The 18,982-nt window shown below is 37.4% G+C and overlaps 1 protein-coding gene across 8 annotated transcripts in view; it reads right to left on the reverse strand.

Moving 5' to 3' along the window:
- The window catches only part of KCNIP4 (potassium voltage-gated channel interacting protein 4), a 390,138-nt gene that overhangs the window by 28,084 nt on the left and 343,072 nt on the right, over window positions 1–18,982 (reverse strand). For 6 of the 8 annotated variants that reach the window (XM_058024105.1, XM_058024107.1, XM_058024100.1 and 3 more), the window contains exon 2: window positions 12,400–12,524. In XM_058024105.1, coding sequence (XP_057880088.1) covers window positions 12,400–12,524 — 125 coding nt within the window. Of the gene's footprint in view, window positions 1–12,399; window positions 12,525–17,584; window positions 17,687–18,982 lie in introns of all 8 variants that reach the window. The other 2 variants (XM_058024101.1, XM_058024108.1) reach the window with 1 other exon arrangement.

Raw genomic sequence — 18,982 nt, forward strand, 5'->3', positions numbered from 1 at the left:
ATGAACAAAAGCTTCTTTCCACCCCCTACTTGCTATGGCAGTTTCAGAGGAAAACAAGCAGAAATAAAGGAACTGGCTCACATCCAGCGTGTGTGGCTTCACACAGTAAATAACAATCAACACTTTGGCTGCTTCCACAACTCAGCAGGCGAGGTGCCAGCAAATGCTTTTAATCAGAGCCACTCTTTGTTTAGCAATGCTCACTAACTAGTGACATTTTTAGATTCTTATTATTAGCACTGGCACTAAAACAACAGTAAACAACACAGCTAAAGATTTGAACTTGAAAGCTCACCCAAAAGCCTGAAACACCAAACTTCATGGATGAGTCCCAGGCATCTGAGTGGTGCTTAGTGTTTCTGACCTTACTTGTCGCTGCAGGATGGCATTTTACAATCCTGACTTGACAAATAAGCAGGAAATATAATTAAAGTAAATGCAGCAGAACCCATACTTCAGCAGCACAGCTTGTTGTAAACACTGTGGCAAACACAAGGTGCTCACCCTCCTGGGAAAAGCTGTATTTAGGTGAGCCCTGCTTCAGTGACTTGCCTTTCACACATTCCCAGGTGAGTTCTTTTAATCAAGTCCTTTCAAATCAGCTGAAATCCTGGGTGAGAGGAGACGGAATAGCTCCATATTAGAAAGTGCTGGTCCCTTGGGTGTATTTCATTAGACCCACTCGAGTGATTCTCTTGAGCAGAATGGAGACCACTACCAGTCCCTAAAAGCAATATTTTAAGGTAGATCAATTCCATTCTTTAACACCATGGAGGCATTTATTTTGTTTTTCCTAGATGAGGGTGCTTTTGTTTATCCTAGAAGGTCCTTGTATCCTTGAAGAATGGAAGATTCACTGAGGAAGAAACTGTACTAACAACTTTCTGCTAAATGTTAGTGGACTTGCACCAGAGCCATATCAGAAAATGGAAAATCCTGAATATAGCCAAAGGCATTTATGAAGCAGAAACAGCATGACAGGGTGAAAAAATATTCTATATCCTATCTTAAATGCTTTTCAATCAACTGGACCTTGATACTAAGTACTGACATCAAACCAAATTTTCGTTTTAATAATGAAGTAAGAACACTCAGTTTTGAGTTCCTGAGACACACGACTGAATGAAAGATAGTCAGGTTGAAAGTGTGTCCTAAGTCATGCTATTTCAGTATTTTTCAGAGCAGTTTTTCTTTGTTTCTTTCAAAGATGTGCAATGGTAAAATCAGACAGGTCAATATTTGCTTAGTGCTAAATACAATGAAAATACCAAGGAATTTCAGTGCCTACAGCTTGCAGAAATGGCAAAGAACATAAAATTCAATGGGGACTGGTTTAGACACTGAAAATCAAACACTGTGCTCATTATTTATATTTTATATGGTAATACATTTACCCTTTAACAAAGGTTTTTGCTTTCTCCACTACTAACAACACTTTGTCTCAGGAGAAGGGCCCCAGCAGTGCAAATAGAAGAACAAATGTGCTTACCTGCATAAATATTTATAAAACTGAGCCTGACATTAGCATAGGTTGGAGCTGATTCACCAAGTACAGTGGGGGAAATCAGACACAACTGAGGCAGTGATGTGAACTGAGGCTGCTGTGTGTGGGTGAGAGAGGGAGATGTGGTCTGTGGGAAGAAATGCCTCTTGCCTGTCCACACAGCGAGGGCAATTGCCTCATCCTAGAGGAACTCTGGCACTCAGTGTCTGAGACAGGGTCCCCTCCCCAGGCACCAAACCCCACGGTCACTTCTGTGCCAGCCCAGTCCAGCACAGCTCACTGACACTTTAATTCTGCTGCCCAAAGGCCTCCCCAGAGCCTCCTCGACAAGGAGAAGACACTTGACCACAAGAGCTCTATTGCTCATGGTGATCACGGAAGGACCAGAGTGGGCTTTGTGGCCATACATCCAAATCCTTTTGAGACGGAGGGGTAACAGTTTCACACGGTAAAATCCTCCAAGGGAGGATTTACCATTACTGCTTACAAAGAAGATATTATTCCTATAATTCAAAGACATGAGAAAAGCATAAGAATGGAATTTGAAGTTTAGCAAGCCATACAAACTGATAATTCTTTTAGCACAACAAAATATCTAAATAAGCTATGTGAATCTCCTTTAGACTGTTGTGGAGCTTTCCTTTCCTCATTTGTAGATACTCGATTGCTTTTGGCAGCATATCTAAAATTTATAGCATAAGTCAAATCATTGGAACTGAATACTCAAATAAACCTATACAAATGGTGTTTGATATTTTCTGGCATATTTTCATGAAAATATGGGCAGCATAGAGAAATAAAAAAGAAGACATTTCTCAGTTAAAACAGGTAACAAGAAGAATAAAAAGAGACAACTAGAGAATCAGATAAATCTAAAAAAGTCGTCTGTCAATCAGTTTAGGCCTAAAACCAGATTTTTTTTCTCATAGTTGTATCATGCCTTATGGAGAAACATTGAGGCTGAAATTGCTGGACATAAAAACTTCTGCCACAGTCTGCTAAGTTTATGGCACATTAAATTTGTCTTTGTTCCATAACCACTGATTTTGAGAACAAAATAAGAATTTAAGGCTGTTATAACTTATGTTCCATCACAGGGGTGGTACAATCTCTCTTTTACAGTTAAGTAGACTGTTGACTTGGTAGCCTGTGCATCTAAATACAGTGCTTAATGCTGGCATTTTAAATCACCAGAAAAATCATAATCATGTCGTTGTCCTGATATTTGTAATTTCTTGTAGTAGTATGTCAGACACAGATACTGGTATATTCAGTCACTGAGAGTTCACTTTGAAAAGTTGTTCTTGGCACTTCCTTTTTGTGAGTCCACTGTGAAGCTGATCACAGTGTCAGAGATGCATAAATAGAGTGAGTAAATAATTGTTAGAAATGCATAAAGTACACATAAAGCACTTCCTAGATCAGTGTTTTTTCAGGCATGAGTTTACTGTGATTTCCACCTGACAGATATGGAGCCTGGCCATTGAGGGGCAAAGTATCTCCCTCAAACACACTGCCCACACATTTCGCTCTTAACACCGAGGAATTCAGTGCTCATTTTCCTCTCCTCTGGGGATGAACTTTGCTATCCCCAGCCCCTGGGAAAGTTCAGTTTCCCACAGCCACCAGCCCCCCACTGGCACTCCCCACTTTGTTCCCAGGACGTGTTGGAGGAGGCTTTGATCAGCGGCTGAGAAGCAATCTCTCCGATAGCCAGGCACCCTCTGGAAGGTTTTGGCTGTCAGAGCAGAGACATTAAATCAGGCAGCTGTCAATGCGGAGCCCACGCAGGCCCTGAAGCACTGCTATAATGGTCTCAGGCAACCCAGAAGGCTTTTAGCATGATAGTTAAGGCTTTTAAAGGTGTGTGGCAGTTAATAAGCCAGCCAGAGAGCCAAAAGGTTGAAGTCTTTAGACTTCTAGTTTCATGCTGTGTTTACTGAATCATGCTGTCTTCTGAGTTATTGGCTCCTATTTCTTCTCTGACACTCACCGTATCTAAGATCTTTTAAGAATATTTCACAATGGAATTCATTGGGTTGAATAAATTCCATTACTTGAAAGCTAATATGAGAATTATTCACATAACTGAAGTGCAACTGCACAAACGTCCAGCTGATCTAAAGAATATAGGCTCTGTCAGACACTTTCACTCAAAGGTAAATGCAGGTTGACCCAAGACTTGTAATAAACTTCCCTGACACTGAAAGACTTGACCTTGAGGCTTTGTCACTAGTAATTTGCTATTTTATTTGAAGATTTACCAGTGTTTATTTTTAACACAGATGTTAATCTAAAGACATTTGTAAAAAGAAAATAATTCTGTTGAAATAAAGGAATGACATTCATTTGTTTCACTTATTTCTGACAACACCTGTATGTTGCTAATTTTGTTCACAATGATCAGAAATTTAAAGTAGAAAAAAATATAAAGATCCAAAATCATTTGGAAATTCCTGGGATCCATGACAGATACCCGAGTCCAGCACAAAAAAGATTTATCTATCAAGTCCGTCCAAAAGGTTGAACTGCACCATCAAGAAGTTTCACCAGAAGGTATATTTATTCCCTCTCCCCTCATTTTGCAGGCTTAGGATCCCCATCTGAAAATACATGTGTCCACATGCTGCATCTAAATTGAAGGGGAACAGAGAGATAACTTTGTACGAGATTAAATAAAGAATTATAACATTTTGTACACAAATTCTATGAAAGTAATGAAACTGGTAGCAAGAAAGCCAGGTAGAGGGATTTTTGAATGCTGCTGTCTCGATTAATAAATATTCTCACAGAACAATTTTACATTAACCTGTGTGTAATAAAGCACAATGTTTATAGCAGTTACAGTTAATATGCATTGCAGCTCACGAAGAAAAGGCGATGGGCAGAGAAAGGAGAGTAAGATGTGTCTCCTTACTAAATTTTTAAATTACAAAATCATCAAAGCTGCATTGCACCAAAAGTTACTTCTCTAATGTTGGTGATTACCCAGAAACCAAAATCCAACCACTGCACATAACTCAAACACCAGGCTCTGTAGTGCTTAGCCCAGATGCTGCAAAAAAGTGACTGCAGTGAGCTGAAGCCAAATACGACATTTGGCCGCTCGTATTCCAGTACATAAACATTTATATTCCAAACTGATGCACATAAAATCTCACGTGGTAGGAAACAGCTCTTCCAGCAGATGAGTTACACTGAGCCTCTGGCTGGTAAAGCAGAAGGTCTGCCCTGTGCTCCAAGTGTCAGCCAGGCACTAGTGAGCCCCAGGGAGAGACACCAGAGCACAGGACAGTATTGCCAGTTCCAAATAGGAGGGGCTCACAAGCATACAGAACAATAAAATTCCACTAAAATCTAAGGTGAACTTTTTTTCCCCCTTTTTCTTTTTTTCTTTTCTTTTTTTTTTTTTTTTTTTAAGAAGAATTTTAGAGGCATTTGGTGCTCTATTACTATTGGGTATTTAAGTGACAATCTTTTTGTACGTTTCTTAATTAGAGATTTAGCACCTGCCTTTTTCAGAGATAATTCATGAGCTAGCAGCCACTATAATGAAGACAGTCCTTGGTAAGCTAGATGACATTTTTTCCCTAGTGAGCACAACAAGCCCTGAGATGAATAGAAGTGTAGGGACTGAGGTCATTATTAACTCTCAGAAAGAAGATTTCAATCTCTGCTAGTAACTGTGAGACTAATTGAAACAAATATCTCTGCTGAACACACTAAGATCTGTAAATTTGTGACAGCTGACAACTATACTCTAGGTCTGTCAAACTGTACTTCCAAATTATTTTACTTGAAAAATTTTCCGAAATGTTTCAAGTCTCTTTACTAACACTCAAAGGAAATATATGATGAATGTAAGAATTATTTATTGCTCAGATCGTTAAAAGATTTTCACATAGCCTTGTTTGAAATATGGAAGAGTTCCCTCTAAGTCCCAAACAAATGAATGCCAAATGAATGAATGATAGCAAAATGCTTCCTTAGCAAGGGCTGGTTGTTTAAAAATTATTCTTCAGTCATCTAAAGTTGATAAAACAATTGATCTGAGGCACAACTGGTAAACAAGAACTCAACTGAAAAAAAGGGAGATTTGAGCTATGTGCTTTATACATGTCTGCTGAAGCCTTAGAGAGAAAAAGATTTACAGAAATCTGTCTGTTGGCAGCACACAAGGTATCTAACTTTTAGATTTATTTTCTTGATCTTCAATATGCTCTTGTCTATTTTTTAGCCTATTAAGACAAACAAGTCACAGGAGTTTTCTAAAATAGGGGAATGTTAATTTTCAGTTTGAGTTACTACTATCTGATTTTCTTGTAAGATTTAGAACTTCCATTTACTTTTTTTTCCATTTTACTGTCATATCCATGCTGAAAGATCAGCAGGTTAATATGTTTGAGGCACAACCTGTTCAGCTGTCATCACCATGTCTATTTGAAAAGACAAGTTGTTGGTACTTCTTTGTACGTACAACCTCTGCATGTCCACAACACTGGTGTTCCAACACTGCTTTGTGCAGAGGGGTCAGCATCTCTGCAAAAGCTTTCAGCACAATGGGAATGTCTCATGCACTGATGCCCAGTAGAGCATCCCCAGTTTGATATTCAGAGTCACAGAGGGATGTAGCTCAAATGGTTTTAGTATTGATTCATGTTAGCCAAGGAAACCAGGTACAAACCTTTAACTGATCTATATTTTCTTCTAGGCTCTCTTCTGCTGGGTCAGAAATTCTGCATCTGGAAAGATCTTGCTACGACTGCTTGCTGTGATGCCCTAAGACTTGTACAGACAGTCATCAAATCTCAAAGAAAAGCAACTGCCCCGACTGCTGGTCAAATGAAAAATCTTCCTTGCTGTCCTAGGGCCCCACGTGGGAGGTTGAAAAGCATATTTAAGCTCTAAGCTACTTCACCTACAAGAACAAGCTTTGGAGGACTGATGTCAGGGGCACAATATTCTTGCATTAGTGCCATTTGCACTCATGTTCAGTTTGGGGTTTTTCCTCTCTGTTCTGGTCTGTATTAATCTTGAATCTGCATTTACTCATTGCAATGCAAACATGCAGGTTCAGTACAGAACTGGATGTGATCACAACAAACTGAAGATCAATCTGAACTGAACTGAACTGAACTGAACAATCCTGTTGTCTCTGTGAGATAGGTGGCACAGCCAGTTCAGAGAAAGCTGATCCAAGCTAAAATATTACTTCTTGTAGCATGAAAGCCTCTGTTTCATAATATACAATGTTCCAGAGATATAAACTAAGAGGATTATGTTGTCATTGTCCCTTGTCATGCTTTAGAGCAGGTGGAAAAGGTTAAGTAATAAAGCAAGGAAAATGGAATGAAGGTTCAAAATCTCTTGGTTTTGGATCATCACAGAGGTATTTTAACTCTTTGCAATGCCCATTTTTTCATCTCATTAATAGCCAAATGTCTATATCCCCTGTCAGTACAAGATTTCACTTTGTACTAAATAATTTCTAATCAAGACATTTATTATCTCAGAAACTACATTTGAAAGACAGAAGTGACATACAGAGCTGTACATCTCTATTAGCCATAGGTCAGAGGCTGTGCAAATAGCACAGCTAAAAAGCTGAAAGCCATCCATGTGTAGGACACTGAGATACATTTCTCATACCTTCTTTCTTACCAAGTAGGCTCCAATTGCAGTGAAAAAAACAAATAGTGTATATTGTGTTCCTAGAATATCATGCATACAAATATGTTAGAAAAGTTTAATCATTCTGAAAACTTTAACTTTGGTACTCAAAATTACATTGAGGTGTTTCATCTTTAGCACAAGCTAGTGCATATCCTGAAAAATGCACATTATACACCCACTTTCATCTTCATTGTTAAGCAAAAAAATTGCAGGAGTAGAAAAATTATTGGTACAGTGAAAATTATTTGTATTCCATGTACCAATTAAATTCTGCTCTTCTAAATCTCAATTACTTTCACAAATTTTATAATTTTTCTTTTGTTTTTAAAAACTCTAATTAAATGGGAAAATGTTCAAACACAAAACTCAAATGCTTCAGACAATCAATAAATGAGCTTTATCACCTCTGAAACTAATTTCCATTAATCTTTCTGTGAGACTCACAAATGCAGCACACAGTGATACAATGCTTCCATCAAATCATAACTGAAATAAAAAAATCTCTGAATAAATGATCATATTTCAACTTATGCACATAAATGGGTCGTGTGATGAGGGAACTGATCTTTGAGCTGTAACATTGTCAGATTTATTTCCTTACTATCATTCTTTGTCTCATTTGCAAAAAGGGAAGAAATGTGTCTTAGAAATTCCCAATAAATGTCAAAAGTGTGGAGCTGCCTATTTAAATCTCCAGTATGTGTCCACAGATAATTTTATGCATGCTATTTATGACTTCAATTTACATTTTATCTGACATACAGCCAGGTAAAATTAAGGTTCATGAAAAATCCTTCCAGTTTTCTGGAAAAGTCTAGGAGTTTCACAACACAAAGCTCTACAAAAGTTTTTACAAGAATGACCAACCAAAATGAAAATATTTTTAACATTTACATTTAGCACGGGAGCATCTTTTGTGCAGCAAAAGCATTATCTAGGTATTTTTTAAATGGATGCTTTTAAAACTGGGAGAGATCTATCAATGGACAGAAGAGAAAGAAAGACCACATGTTGAGTCCATGCTTGATAGTCTGTACAAGTTATTGTGAAGTACCACTTGTACTAGGACTGCCACAGAGCTGTTGGTTTGAAAGGTTAATGACTGCAGCAATCACAATTTCAATTTACAAGAAATGAGATGACAGGAAGCCAAATACAAATTGGAAATGTCCCACTGTGATGGCAGCTGAGCAACAATTCATCAACAACAGCACAGGAATATTGTAAAGCCAGAGTGCTGGGGACAACCTTTTCAGCCTGAGAAGGGCTTAGGGCTTATATTTAAGCTCATTTTTCAGGGATAGTACAGAAGTTTAAAAATGGCTAAATTACCTAATATAGACATAAGTTCTCCCTTGATAATTTTCCATATAGTAGTTGCTAGGTCATCTGAAGTTGTTTATCCCACCTCCTTACATTTTCTTTTGTGCATATTCCCTTTCATTTTAAATGTTGACTTTTAGTTCCACCAAAACAGCCATTGTCCCAAAGGCATTTCAATCATTTTTGAGCATTCCCTGCAATTATATTCCAGCTCTTGCTTACTCAGAGCATCAGCTCTACTACTATGTGATCTGAGACTTTCTAAAGCTTTCAGGTGTTTACATACACACAAAGATGCTCTGTGAGACCCTGTGCTCCTTCTGCCCGGATTTTGCATGTCATTTGTTCAGTGGAAAATCAAAATTGATGATAATAAATCAAACTTTCATCATCAACACTTACAGAAATGCAGGTGTATTTTACTTCTTTCTTATCTGAAGTCAGCCAGAACTATTTGCAAGCAATGTGAAGTCAGAAATAACAAATAAATGGAGGTAAGCTGTGGAAAGTTCATTTCACCCCTATCTCAGAAGAGATCTCCTAAAACAGGATTCAGGGAAAGCAGGCTGGAGTGAGATTCTATATCCAAAAGCTTTTCAATTAGTACTAATGTGCTGTAGGATGCTGTTAATTTCATCTAACAGGACCACAACATTGGCAGAACTACTGTAACAAGTTCATGCTTTAATTTATCTTGCTTTATATACTTAAATTATTGAAGAGATAGTAAGACAGGCAAATATCAGGTGAAAGGCATAAAGCACAGAGGTGGGATCTGCACAAGATTTTGATGCCATCATGCTAAATATGTGTGCCTGTGTCTTTCATTAAATCTTTTCAGTAGTTTCCTTCTCAGAGGAATGATTTAACAGAATATCACAGACTCAGAGAATGGCTGGGGTTGGAAGGGATCTCTGGAGACACCTGGTTGAACATTCCTGCATATGTCCTGAAGAGGATCCCCAGGACCATGTCCAGAGAAGTAACTTTTGGATATCTTCAAGCAGGGAGATGACACAAACCCAGTGGGCAATCTGGGCTATTGGTCAGTGAAAAAGTGTTTCCTGATGTACAGAGGGAACATCCTGTGTTTCACTTTGTGCCTACTGCTCTGGTCCTGGCACTGGGCACTACTGAAAAGAGCCTGGCTCCATCTTTACACCCTCCCTTCAGGTATTTATATATGCTGATAAAATCCCTGCTAAGCTTTCTCTTCTCCAGTCTGACCAGTCTCAGCTCTCCCAGCCTGTCCCCAGAGGGGTGCTCCAGTCCCTTAGTCATGTTTGTGACCCTTTGCTGGACTCTCCCCAGTATGTCCATACCTTTGTTTAACTGAAGAGCCCAGAACAGGCCACAGCACTTCAGATGTGGCCTCACCAGTGCTGGAAGTGCCTTACCTAAAGCAGAACTGCCTTTTCTGCATACACAGACACATTTGCTGGCTCATGCCAGCAAAGCAAAGCCAGTGTCCAGCTGGGTGTCACCCAGGAGAAGTTGGCACACGAAGCAGATGTGTGAAGCACACAGGCTCATGTGTGCTTGGAAATACTGGCAGGACAGCACGAAGCTGGATGGCAATGCCAGAAGGCAGGTGGCCTGTGGCAGGCTGCAGAGGAGGATGGAGCACTGTCAGGGGACACAGTCCCAGCACAGACCATGGGAGGCATTGCAATGCCATTGTGGATCAGTACCCACCAAAGCCACTCAAGATACGTTCAATGAAAGGTAGAAATGTGGCAGGAAAGGTGAACTAATCAGCACAGACAAGATGCTCATAGAGCTGAGGTAGACTACTTCTACCAGTTCTCTGAAGTGATTAGAGAACTGTGATCTAGCACCATAAATTGCAGTAGAAAGTGTTAATATGAGAAATAAAGCAAACTCCAACTCAACAAAAAGCTTGAAATCATCCATTCCATAAATCTAATGCTTAGGCTAAAGAATACTGCTTTAAACTGATTTATCTTTATGACAGTCACTAGCCCTGGGCATGATTTACAACATTTTAGATCATAATTGATAACTTTGCAATGATATTATACACAAAACCACTGAAGTTCGTGTCCCTTAACTCTATCATCTTGTCAAAAATATGTTACACACGCATGTCTTGAATAATCATGTACTGATAAGGAAATGAAAAATATGCATAAAAATCTATTACCATGTCTTACCATCAACATTCCTTTGATGTAAGTAGAACTTACATCCTGGAACAGAAAAGCACATGAAGAGCTGGAATTCCTCTTTTCAGAAAATGCTAAAATAAGGTATCAATTAAAATATTTCCTTATAGCTTATTCTCATTCTCCATACTTCATTTTATGCAAAGAAATATCAAGGTTCTTAGTTTCTGAAACTATAAAAATAATCATTCTTGAGAAACAGACAGAAGGCTTATTTTATCCACTATACTTTGTACCTTTTTGCCTTAGATAATTAGGGACATGAGATCATGATTTGCAATGCCTGGAGAATATTGTCATTAGCAGGGGAATGTTCTCTGGAACCCTGAGGAAATGAAAAGCTTTTAAGAGCAATCACTGTTAATCACTAACATGCCAACATTATATACTTTCTGGAACTGAGAATGATACAGATAGGACACATTAAGTGACTCTGTCTTGTTTGCTTGGCAAGCTTTTGATAAAAATATGTGTTTAAAACATCCCTTTGCATGTCTTGCTTTCTTTACAGAATGCAAGAAAGGTAAGAACTGCAAGATTTACACTTGTACAAGCTATTGAAGATATCCTCTCTGATTCCATAATGGACCTCCATTGTGCTTTTATTATCTCATCTGAGTAGTAAATGCCATGGACAAGAGATCGGCCCTTTTCACCCAAGAAGGGTAAAAGAAAAGCTAAACTACAAAGAGATAAATGCAAATAAATTAATCTTTAGCTTCAGCTTAGCAGGAGACATAGCATCTGCACAACTGCAATACTTACAGCTGAAATTATAGATTAACATTAAACATTGATGATTAAAAATTTACTGTTATTATTTTTAATATAATATTTCTTTAATATTTTCTATCCAATGTTAACTGCATCCAACATCCCACATATTTTCTAATGAGATAAAGGATGGTAAAATAAATAGAGAAAAAGTATATTTTTAAGAAAACAGAGTTCAGTACTACTTACTAACATCTTTTGAGTTTTAATTCCTTGCTGTACTAACCATGCATGCCTCACAAGTCAAAGCCAAGCCCAGCACTACAGGGCAGCTGTACACACTGGAAAAATGAGTCAGACTACACCCATAGACTGGGGTCCTCAGTTGGGATCCCTGCCAAATAAAACATTGCACCTGCCACAACATCACACATTTTCAGAAAAAAAAAATCACTTAGAATTCGAATAAAGGAATCTAAGAAGTTTATAGATTTGTAGAACTAGTGAGAACTGATGAAGTTATCTACAGCTGTTCACAAAATAAAAAAGTCATCTAGTGCAGTTGAAATCAATTACTTCTTGTGACAGCTCCTGTGATACAAAAATCAAAATCTTTCTTCTTACAAAATTTTTAAGGACTCTTCCATTTTTGCATCCTTAGACAAACAACCTCAATACAACTTTCAATTTGTCTTTGAACAAATTCCTACTGTATAAGTTATACTTATTCTATTAAGAATAAGTAACTAACTTCTCCTACTAAGTTATAATTATTCTCCCCTTGATGCTTTCAATTTTATCTGCATCTTTTGTTCATTAAATAGTTTCATGAATTTAGACCAATTGTTTCAGTGTGATTGTTTCCTCATCTGATCAGATATGCAGTATTTAGCTACTGAATCTCATGAGCTGCACTGCTAGTCACTCTTACACAGCTGAGACTGTGTAACACAGTCACATCCCACAAAGAGATTGCAAATTCAAAAAGGAAGTGCTTACATTCTTGAAACCTCTATATAAGATCTGAAGTTCCTTCTTTGTGAATTTACTCTGTGCTTCCAGCAGTTCAAGAGCTTCAGGTCTATGTCGTACTGTGGCCATTTCCATTTCATCTTCTACAGTGTCTGCAGAATACAAGAGACAGAGAAGGAGAGCTCAACAGGAAATACGGGAAGTGAAAATGCTTAACCCTTTCAAAAAGACAGAGAAGATAAAAAGAAAGAGGGAAAGGAGGGGAAGGAAAGGGAAAGGAAGGAAGGAAGGAAGGAAGGAAGGAAGGAAGGAAGGAAGGAAGGAAGGAAGGAAGGAAGGAAGGAAGGAAGGAAGGAAGGAAGGAAGGAAGGAAGGAAGGAAGGAAGGAAGGAAGGAAGGAAGGAAGGAAGGAAGGAAGGAAGGAAGGAAGGAAGGAAGGAAGTGTCGGAAGGAAGTGTCGGAAGGAAGGAAGGAAGGAAGGAAGTGTCGGAAGGAAGGAAGGAAGGAAGGAAGTGTCGGAAGGAAGGAAGTGTCGGAAGGAAGTGTCGGAAGGAAGTGTCGGAAGGAAGTGTCGGAAGGAAGTGTCGGAAGGAAGGAAGGAAGGAAGGAAGTGTCGGAAGGAAGGAAGTGTCGGAAGGAAGGAAGGAAGGAAGGAAGGAAGGAAGGAAGGAAGGAAGGAAGGAAGGAAGGAAGGAAGGAAGGAAGGAAGGAAGGAAGGAAGGAAGGAAGGACATTCTCTTAAAGGCTTGTTTTTGCAGCTTTAATGACAGATGATGATTCCATTTTGAGCTCAGAGGAAAAGGGTGCCTATCATCTGCTTCTGTGGCTGCAAAGAATAGTGAACAGCAGTGATGATCCAGTAGCCTGCTTATTATCTCATGAGTAATAACAACAATAAACTGGAAAGCCAACATCCTGCAAGAGCATGCATGATATATTCAGTAAGACTTTTTTGTTTGTACAACCCTTTGACCAAAGGAAACAATTCTATAAAACTTAGCAACTCCAGAAAACTGAAAATTTTCCTTCAGTTAGATAATGGATGTGAATTGATTGTGTCAGGCAGGGATTTTTATTGTGAAGTTGTCATCTGGAAAGCATGTGAAATTGATGTTGCACATCCAGCAGCAGGTCTTACTTTGAGTATCATACAATTGACCCCTTAGAAGAAATATTACTGAAGGTGAGCAGCCTTAGTGGTGAAAAAGATAGTTTTAGTGACCTCTTCTTTAGGTAAGTAAGAATGTGGATATACACATTCAAGGTTTACAGTTAAGTGTAGATTTAAAAAAATGAGAATTAGCAATGCATTTTTTCCTAGGTAGAGTTTTAAATGTGAAAGTTCAATGAAACAGCTAAAGGAACTTTAACAGTAGAGTACCAGTCACTTGTGATCAAAATAAAAATGTGTGTTCATTTTTAAGTACTGACAGCCTTAAATATAACTTACCCAGATTAATGAAATGAAATTACTGCCTTATTTTGATTTAGGAGTTATAGGAACTATAGCAATATAACAGTACAAATGCCTAATTGTCACTTCTACAATGTTGAAGATACATATTTTATTTCATTAGAATGTGGGACTCTTTACTTAGAATAAAGTTTCATTTGGTTCAATATTCATAAACACATAGTATTAGAATACTCAACTCCAGTAGTATTATGCCTACAGTTTCATATATTTTTGTTCTGCTATAATGCAGAAATAATAGCTTTCAGCTGCTTGGGAGAAATTTGGCATCAGAAGATACAGCTCAGCTAAACAAAAAATAAACAACCAAATAATTTATACATTATTAAATATCTCTCTTTAAAGAGATATTTAATAATGTATAAACTATTCGGAAAAATCTTCACAAAGCCCCTTCACAAGGGCTTTGTCCTTTCTCCTGTGAAAAATATCATGCTGTTAGGACTCTTCTCAGGAGGATGATCTCAGTGTGATCCAGATGATTTTTTTTTTTTTGATAACCACAACTCAACACTAGGTACTTAGACTAAATTGGCAAAAAAAATCAGACTGAGAATAAATATTGTTGAAAGCTCACTTGTATTTTATATTAGAATGGTTACATGGGATTTAAATGGGTTTTGTTTTTAGACAGAAAAAGACTTAACTTGAAATGAGTTCTCTAAGCACCCATTTGTAAAACATCTGGCTACCTAGAGAGACATCTACAAGCTTTTCTGGAAGCTAAATGAATATACATAATAAATGTGAGGCTAGAGATAAAGGCCAGACAATGTGCTGAGCACAATATTTAGTATATCCTTAGCAGTAAACATTTTTATTGCATTTAAATGATTCAGTGAGCATGTAGAAGACTGCAATAGGCTGATTATGTTAATGAAAATGTTCAGTATAACATTCTTTACACTCAACTTCTCTAGTGTCTTATAGATAGAAATAATAAAAGTGCAAAATCATCATAAACTTCTTTAAAATCAACCAACTGTGATGACTAAAATGCTACAGCATTCATGAGGCATTTTGTTTTTAATTTTTTTCTTCACAGCTCTAGATACCAGGCTGGAAAAGAAAAATCTGTACTTAAAAATATGCGGGAAAGTGTGTGAAAATCTATTTTTACTATTTCTATTTTTATCTATTTCTAAACAATAATGATTTCTATGGCATTAGTTATTTCGGTTCCTTGGTTTATTCAGCCTAGATCAGTTAGGAATACTTTTTTTTCCATAGAAATAAAATTTCATGTCAGTTGAAAACCAGAAATGAGTTCACAATCCCTCATTAATGTACTGAACAAAATATTGTTACTGATTAAATGAATTAGGAGATTTCTTATTACTAAATAGTAAAGACATTTTTAATGTAAATGTCATAGGAGATATGCTTTGAACCTTTCATTATTCGTTAAAGATGGCAAAAACACAGCAAAAAGCAAATGTACTCTATATATCTGTACTCTTTGTATATCTGTAAAAAATTGTGCACGTGCATTTCCCTGCACAAACTGCACATTATAGCCTCCCTAACTATTTAATAACTATTTAGCATGTTTTTATTTTTAAAATCCACTGAGTGTAGTCCTACCCTAGTGTACTAGCACATGCACATATCTAGGAAATGATGGCTTTCAGTTCAGTCTGAATAGTCTAGAGCACACAAGGAAATGTTCTTTTACAAGCTTTTTTCAATAGGAATGCTGAAATATGTTCAATACAAATGCTGAAACAAGATTTTACATTTTTAGATAATTTTTCTAAGCACATATTGATAGAAGTGCAGAAATGCAAATTCAGGCTATGTATATTTCAATAAATTACTTGTTAAAAATGTTTCCCTGATAATTTCTAAGGAATTCACATCATGTGATTGCTATTGCAAGTGGTGCTGTTTTCATTCCTAGGACAATATAATGTTGCTTCTTTCATGCTAGCAGAAATGAAATAGCACAGGATGTTAAAATAGAATAATAACAGTGATAGAATAATATATCTACAATGGTAATCTTATTTAAGATTTTAACTTGATATAACATTCTTACTTAATGTAGCACTTATTTATGGAGGAGATTGCAGAGAAAACTATTGAATGCACCTTTTTTATTGCTGGTTCTCAAATAGGAAATATTTGATACTGAGTTCAACCTCTCTTCTGGTTTGTAGAATACTTTCAGTAAGGAAAATGTAAGTTTGACATGATCAAGGTTTCTGAGACTGACTCTAAATATATTTGGTTACCTGTGCAGATGAAGAGTTTACATAGAAATGTGCAAGGAATTAGGATGTGTCACTCTCCCAGAAACTTCAAACAAACATATCAAACTTTCTATTAATTCTATTTCCTTATCTATTCCATTCCCCATCCCTGGAAATGTTCAGTTTGGATGGGACTTAGAGCAACCTGGTCTTGTGCAGGAGGACTAGACTAGATGATTTTAAAGGTATCTCTCCCAGCTCAAGCAAACCTATGATTCTCTGATTCCTTTTGTTGTCTAGGGCATGCAGCTGAAAGTAACTTATCCAGAAAGAGTTATTAACAAGTGCCCCAAAAGTAACTGCAGTTTTTAAGATACCTTATTTTCAATTAAAACATATCAGCTGAAGACACCATGAAATAAATGAATCAGTGTACATCCAGAAATTTAGCCCTTTTCATCTCAAATACTTAAGAGGAATGCAAACACCAGAGTTTTCTCTACAAAGGAGCATATGAAAGGCAGTGAAGGGGGACAGCATAAAGAAACCCTAGATCTATCCCTATGTAGTCTTGACATTAGTAGGGGGCTGTATCTCTAGTCAAGTTGCCTTTGGTTGTCCTAGATTCACTAGAATGGGGAACTGCTCTTGCAGGCCTTTATTCCCCCTGAGATTGATTGATACGCTTTATCAGAAGAGTATACAGGAAATACATAGACAATTCAGCTTCTGGTTTTAGGTGCTCATATTAGTGCCTAGAATTCAGTCAAATTAATCTAGATTGAATTGGATCCAGAGAGATATTTTAAAATCTGCTATAGGAGTCAATTTATATAGAAAGACATTGTAGTGTTATTACTATAATTAATCTCTATCTGGGAATATATATGTATCTATGTATTGATCTCTCTCTCACTCCTGCTGCTCCTCTATATTTATCTGTTACCTGCTCTGGAGAGATTTTATCCAGACATTCAGTATAATATCAGTGTGCTTTTCCTGTATATCCACATTCACATTCTTTTCAATCTCAATATTTCTTTTTCTCTCAGACACCAACTTTAAGTCCTGTTCCCTAAATAGTTTGAAGTTCTATATTCAAAACCTGCAGGGCCAATCCTTTCCTCCCAGAGCAGTTATGATGGTAGCCCTTGTGTGTTGGATAGCAAGCACACACAGTCACGTGCATAAAAATGCCAAAAGTTACCACTTTTCAAATACATGGAGAGCAGATATTAAATTTAACCATGGAATCACTTGTCAACTAACTTGCAGGTCATAAGTGCCAAGTGATAATCTTTGGTTATCCCCTCTGCTGCAATTGCCAAGCTCCTGTGTGGCAGACTGTGGCACTGGTCTCTTGCCATCTTAGTCTGCATAGACAAATCTGTGCATCGCTCCGTTTAAACCTCAATAAACCATATGATTCCTTCAGCAGATATCTTAGCTCTCAAATGAGCAGTTAATGAAAGCATAATTTTTGATGCATGCAAACCTAAAAAAAAAAAAAAAAAATCAAATGAAAAAAATGAAAAATAAAACTTGCTTTGAGTAACAGGAGATGTCGTTTTGGCAGCCGAGCAGGGCAAGAGCTTCATAAGTCGCTCTTTAATGCTGCGTTTGGTACTGTTCTGAGCGTAGAGGAAACCTAAAAAATATATCATCAGGACTGTTAACAGAGGCTTGAGAACAATTTCTGTACATGCTGCAGAGTTCATCATTACAGCAGAATGCTGATGGGAAAAGGCCAAACAGATTGCAGCCACCATGAATTGCAAAGGGCAACCAGAATTTTTGAACAGGACAACAAAATTTTTTCGTCTTTGTATCTTTCCAGCATCTTTCCAATACAGGGAATTTGTTTGTCTGTGTGCATCTCTTGTAATATTCTTACAACTCACCTTAAATCATCTAACAGAGATGTGTCAGATTATTAATTTGAAACAACAGAAAGTAAAAGAAGGTGTGTAAAAATTTTTATGTTAAAATATTTTAAAGAATTTATGTCTATTTCCTTTTGGATTTTTAAGATGGAAAACAAAACCAAACCAAAATAAAATCTCAAAGATATCTTTTGTTGTCCTTTCTGGCAGACTTCTAATTCCATGGCTGAGCTTTCCCATATAATGAATTCGGCAGTTGTGATAACCAGTCTGGTACTTTTGCCTTTTCTGAGTAGTAAAATACCAACCATGATGTGCAGTCAGTCTCTCTTTAATACGTGGCACTCTACATATATAAAATATAACTATTATTTATAGTTTTAAAGACTATTTTGGCTGAATAGCTAATGTTCATGTGCTATAAAGCAGCTGAACAGCATCACCCTTATTTAGTGTGATGGAAGCTGTTGGAGTATCTTCCTTTGAGGCCAAACCAACCATCTTATAAAAAATGGGTGATATGAGCAAGCATTCTCTGGGTGGATATTTGCTGCAAATGGCAGACTTAACACCTGTAAAACAGCTCAGTATCTGATTCATGTTCCTGAGATAGGCAGAGCTTGGCTGGCACATTATGCAACTCCCGCACTTCTCATCTCAACTGCATGCACAGAAACACAAACACTGCTCTATGATGGCTCTTACCACAACAGCCAGAGTGCAAAACAGATGGGGCAAGGGAAGAAAGACACAACTGACAGGTCCTGTGCTAAGGGCACAGGCACCAGGATAATCTTTGGTTGTCCCCCCTGCTGCCATTGCACTGAATCCTGGTGTTGGAGACATGATGTAGAACAGTTCCCAAGCCATCTTAGGTATGTGCTTGTATTTGGGAACAGCAAGGAAGAAGCTTTAAGGATATTAAACTTTGTAAATAAAAGCGAAAAATATCAGTTTGTATATGAGTAAAACATTGAAGGAAATTAAAAAGAAATGAGAAAAACCAGGGATGACTCAGCCACAGCCTGAAAAAATCAACCAACTTTCAGCAGACAAATTCT

This window comes from Melospiza georgiana, chromosome 5 (genome assembly GCF_028018845.1).
Source record: "Melospiza georgiana isolate bMelGeo1 chromosome 5, bMelGeo1.pri, whole genome shotgun sequence".
NCBI lineage: Eukaryota > Metazoa > Chordata > Aves > Passeriformes > Passerellidae > Melospiza > Melospiza georgiana.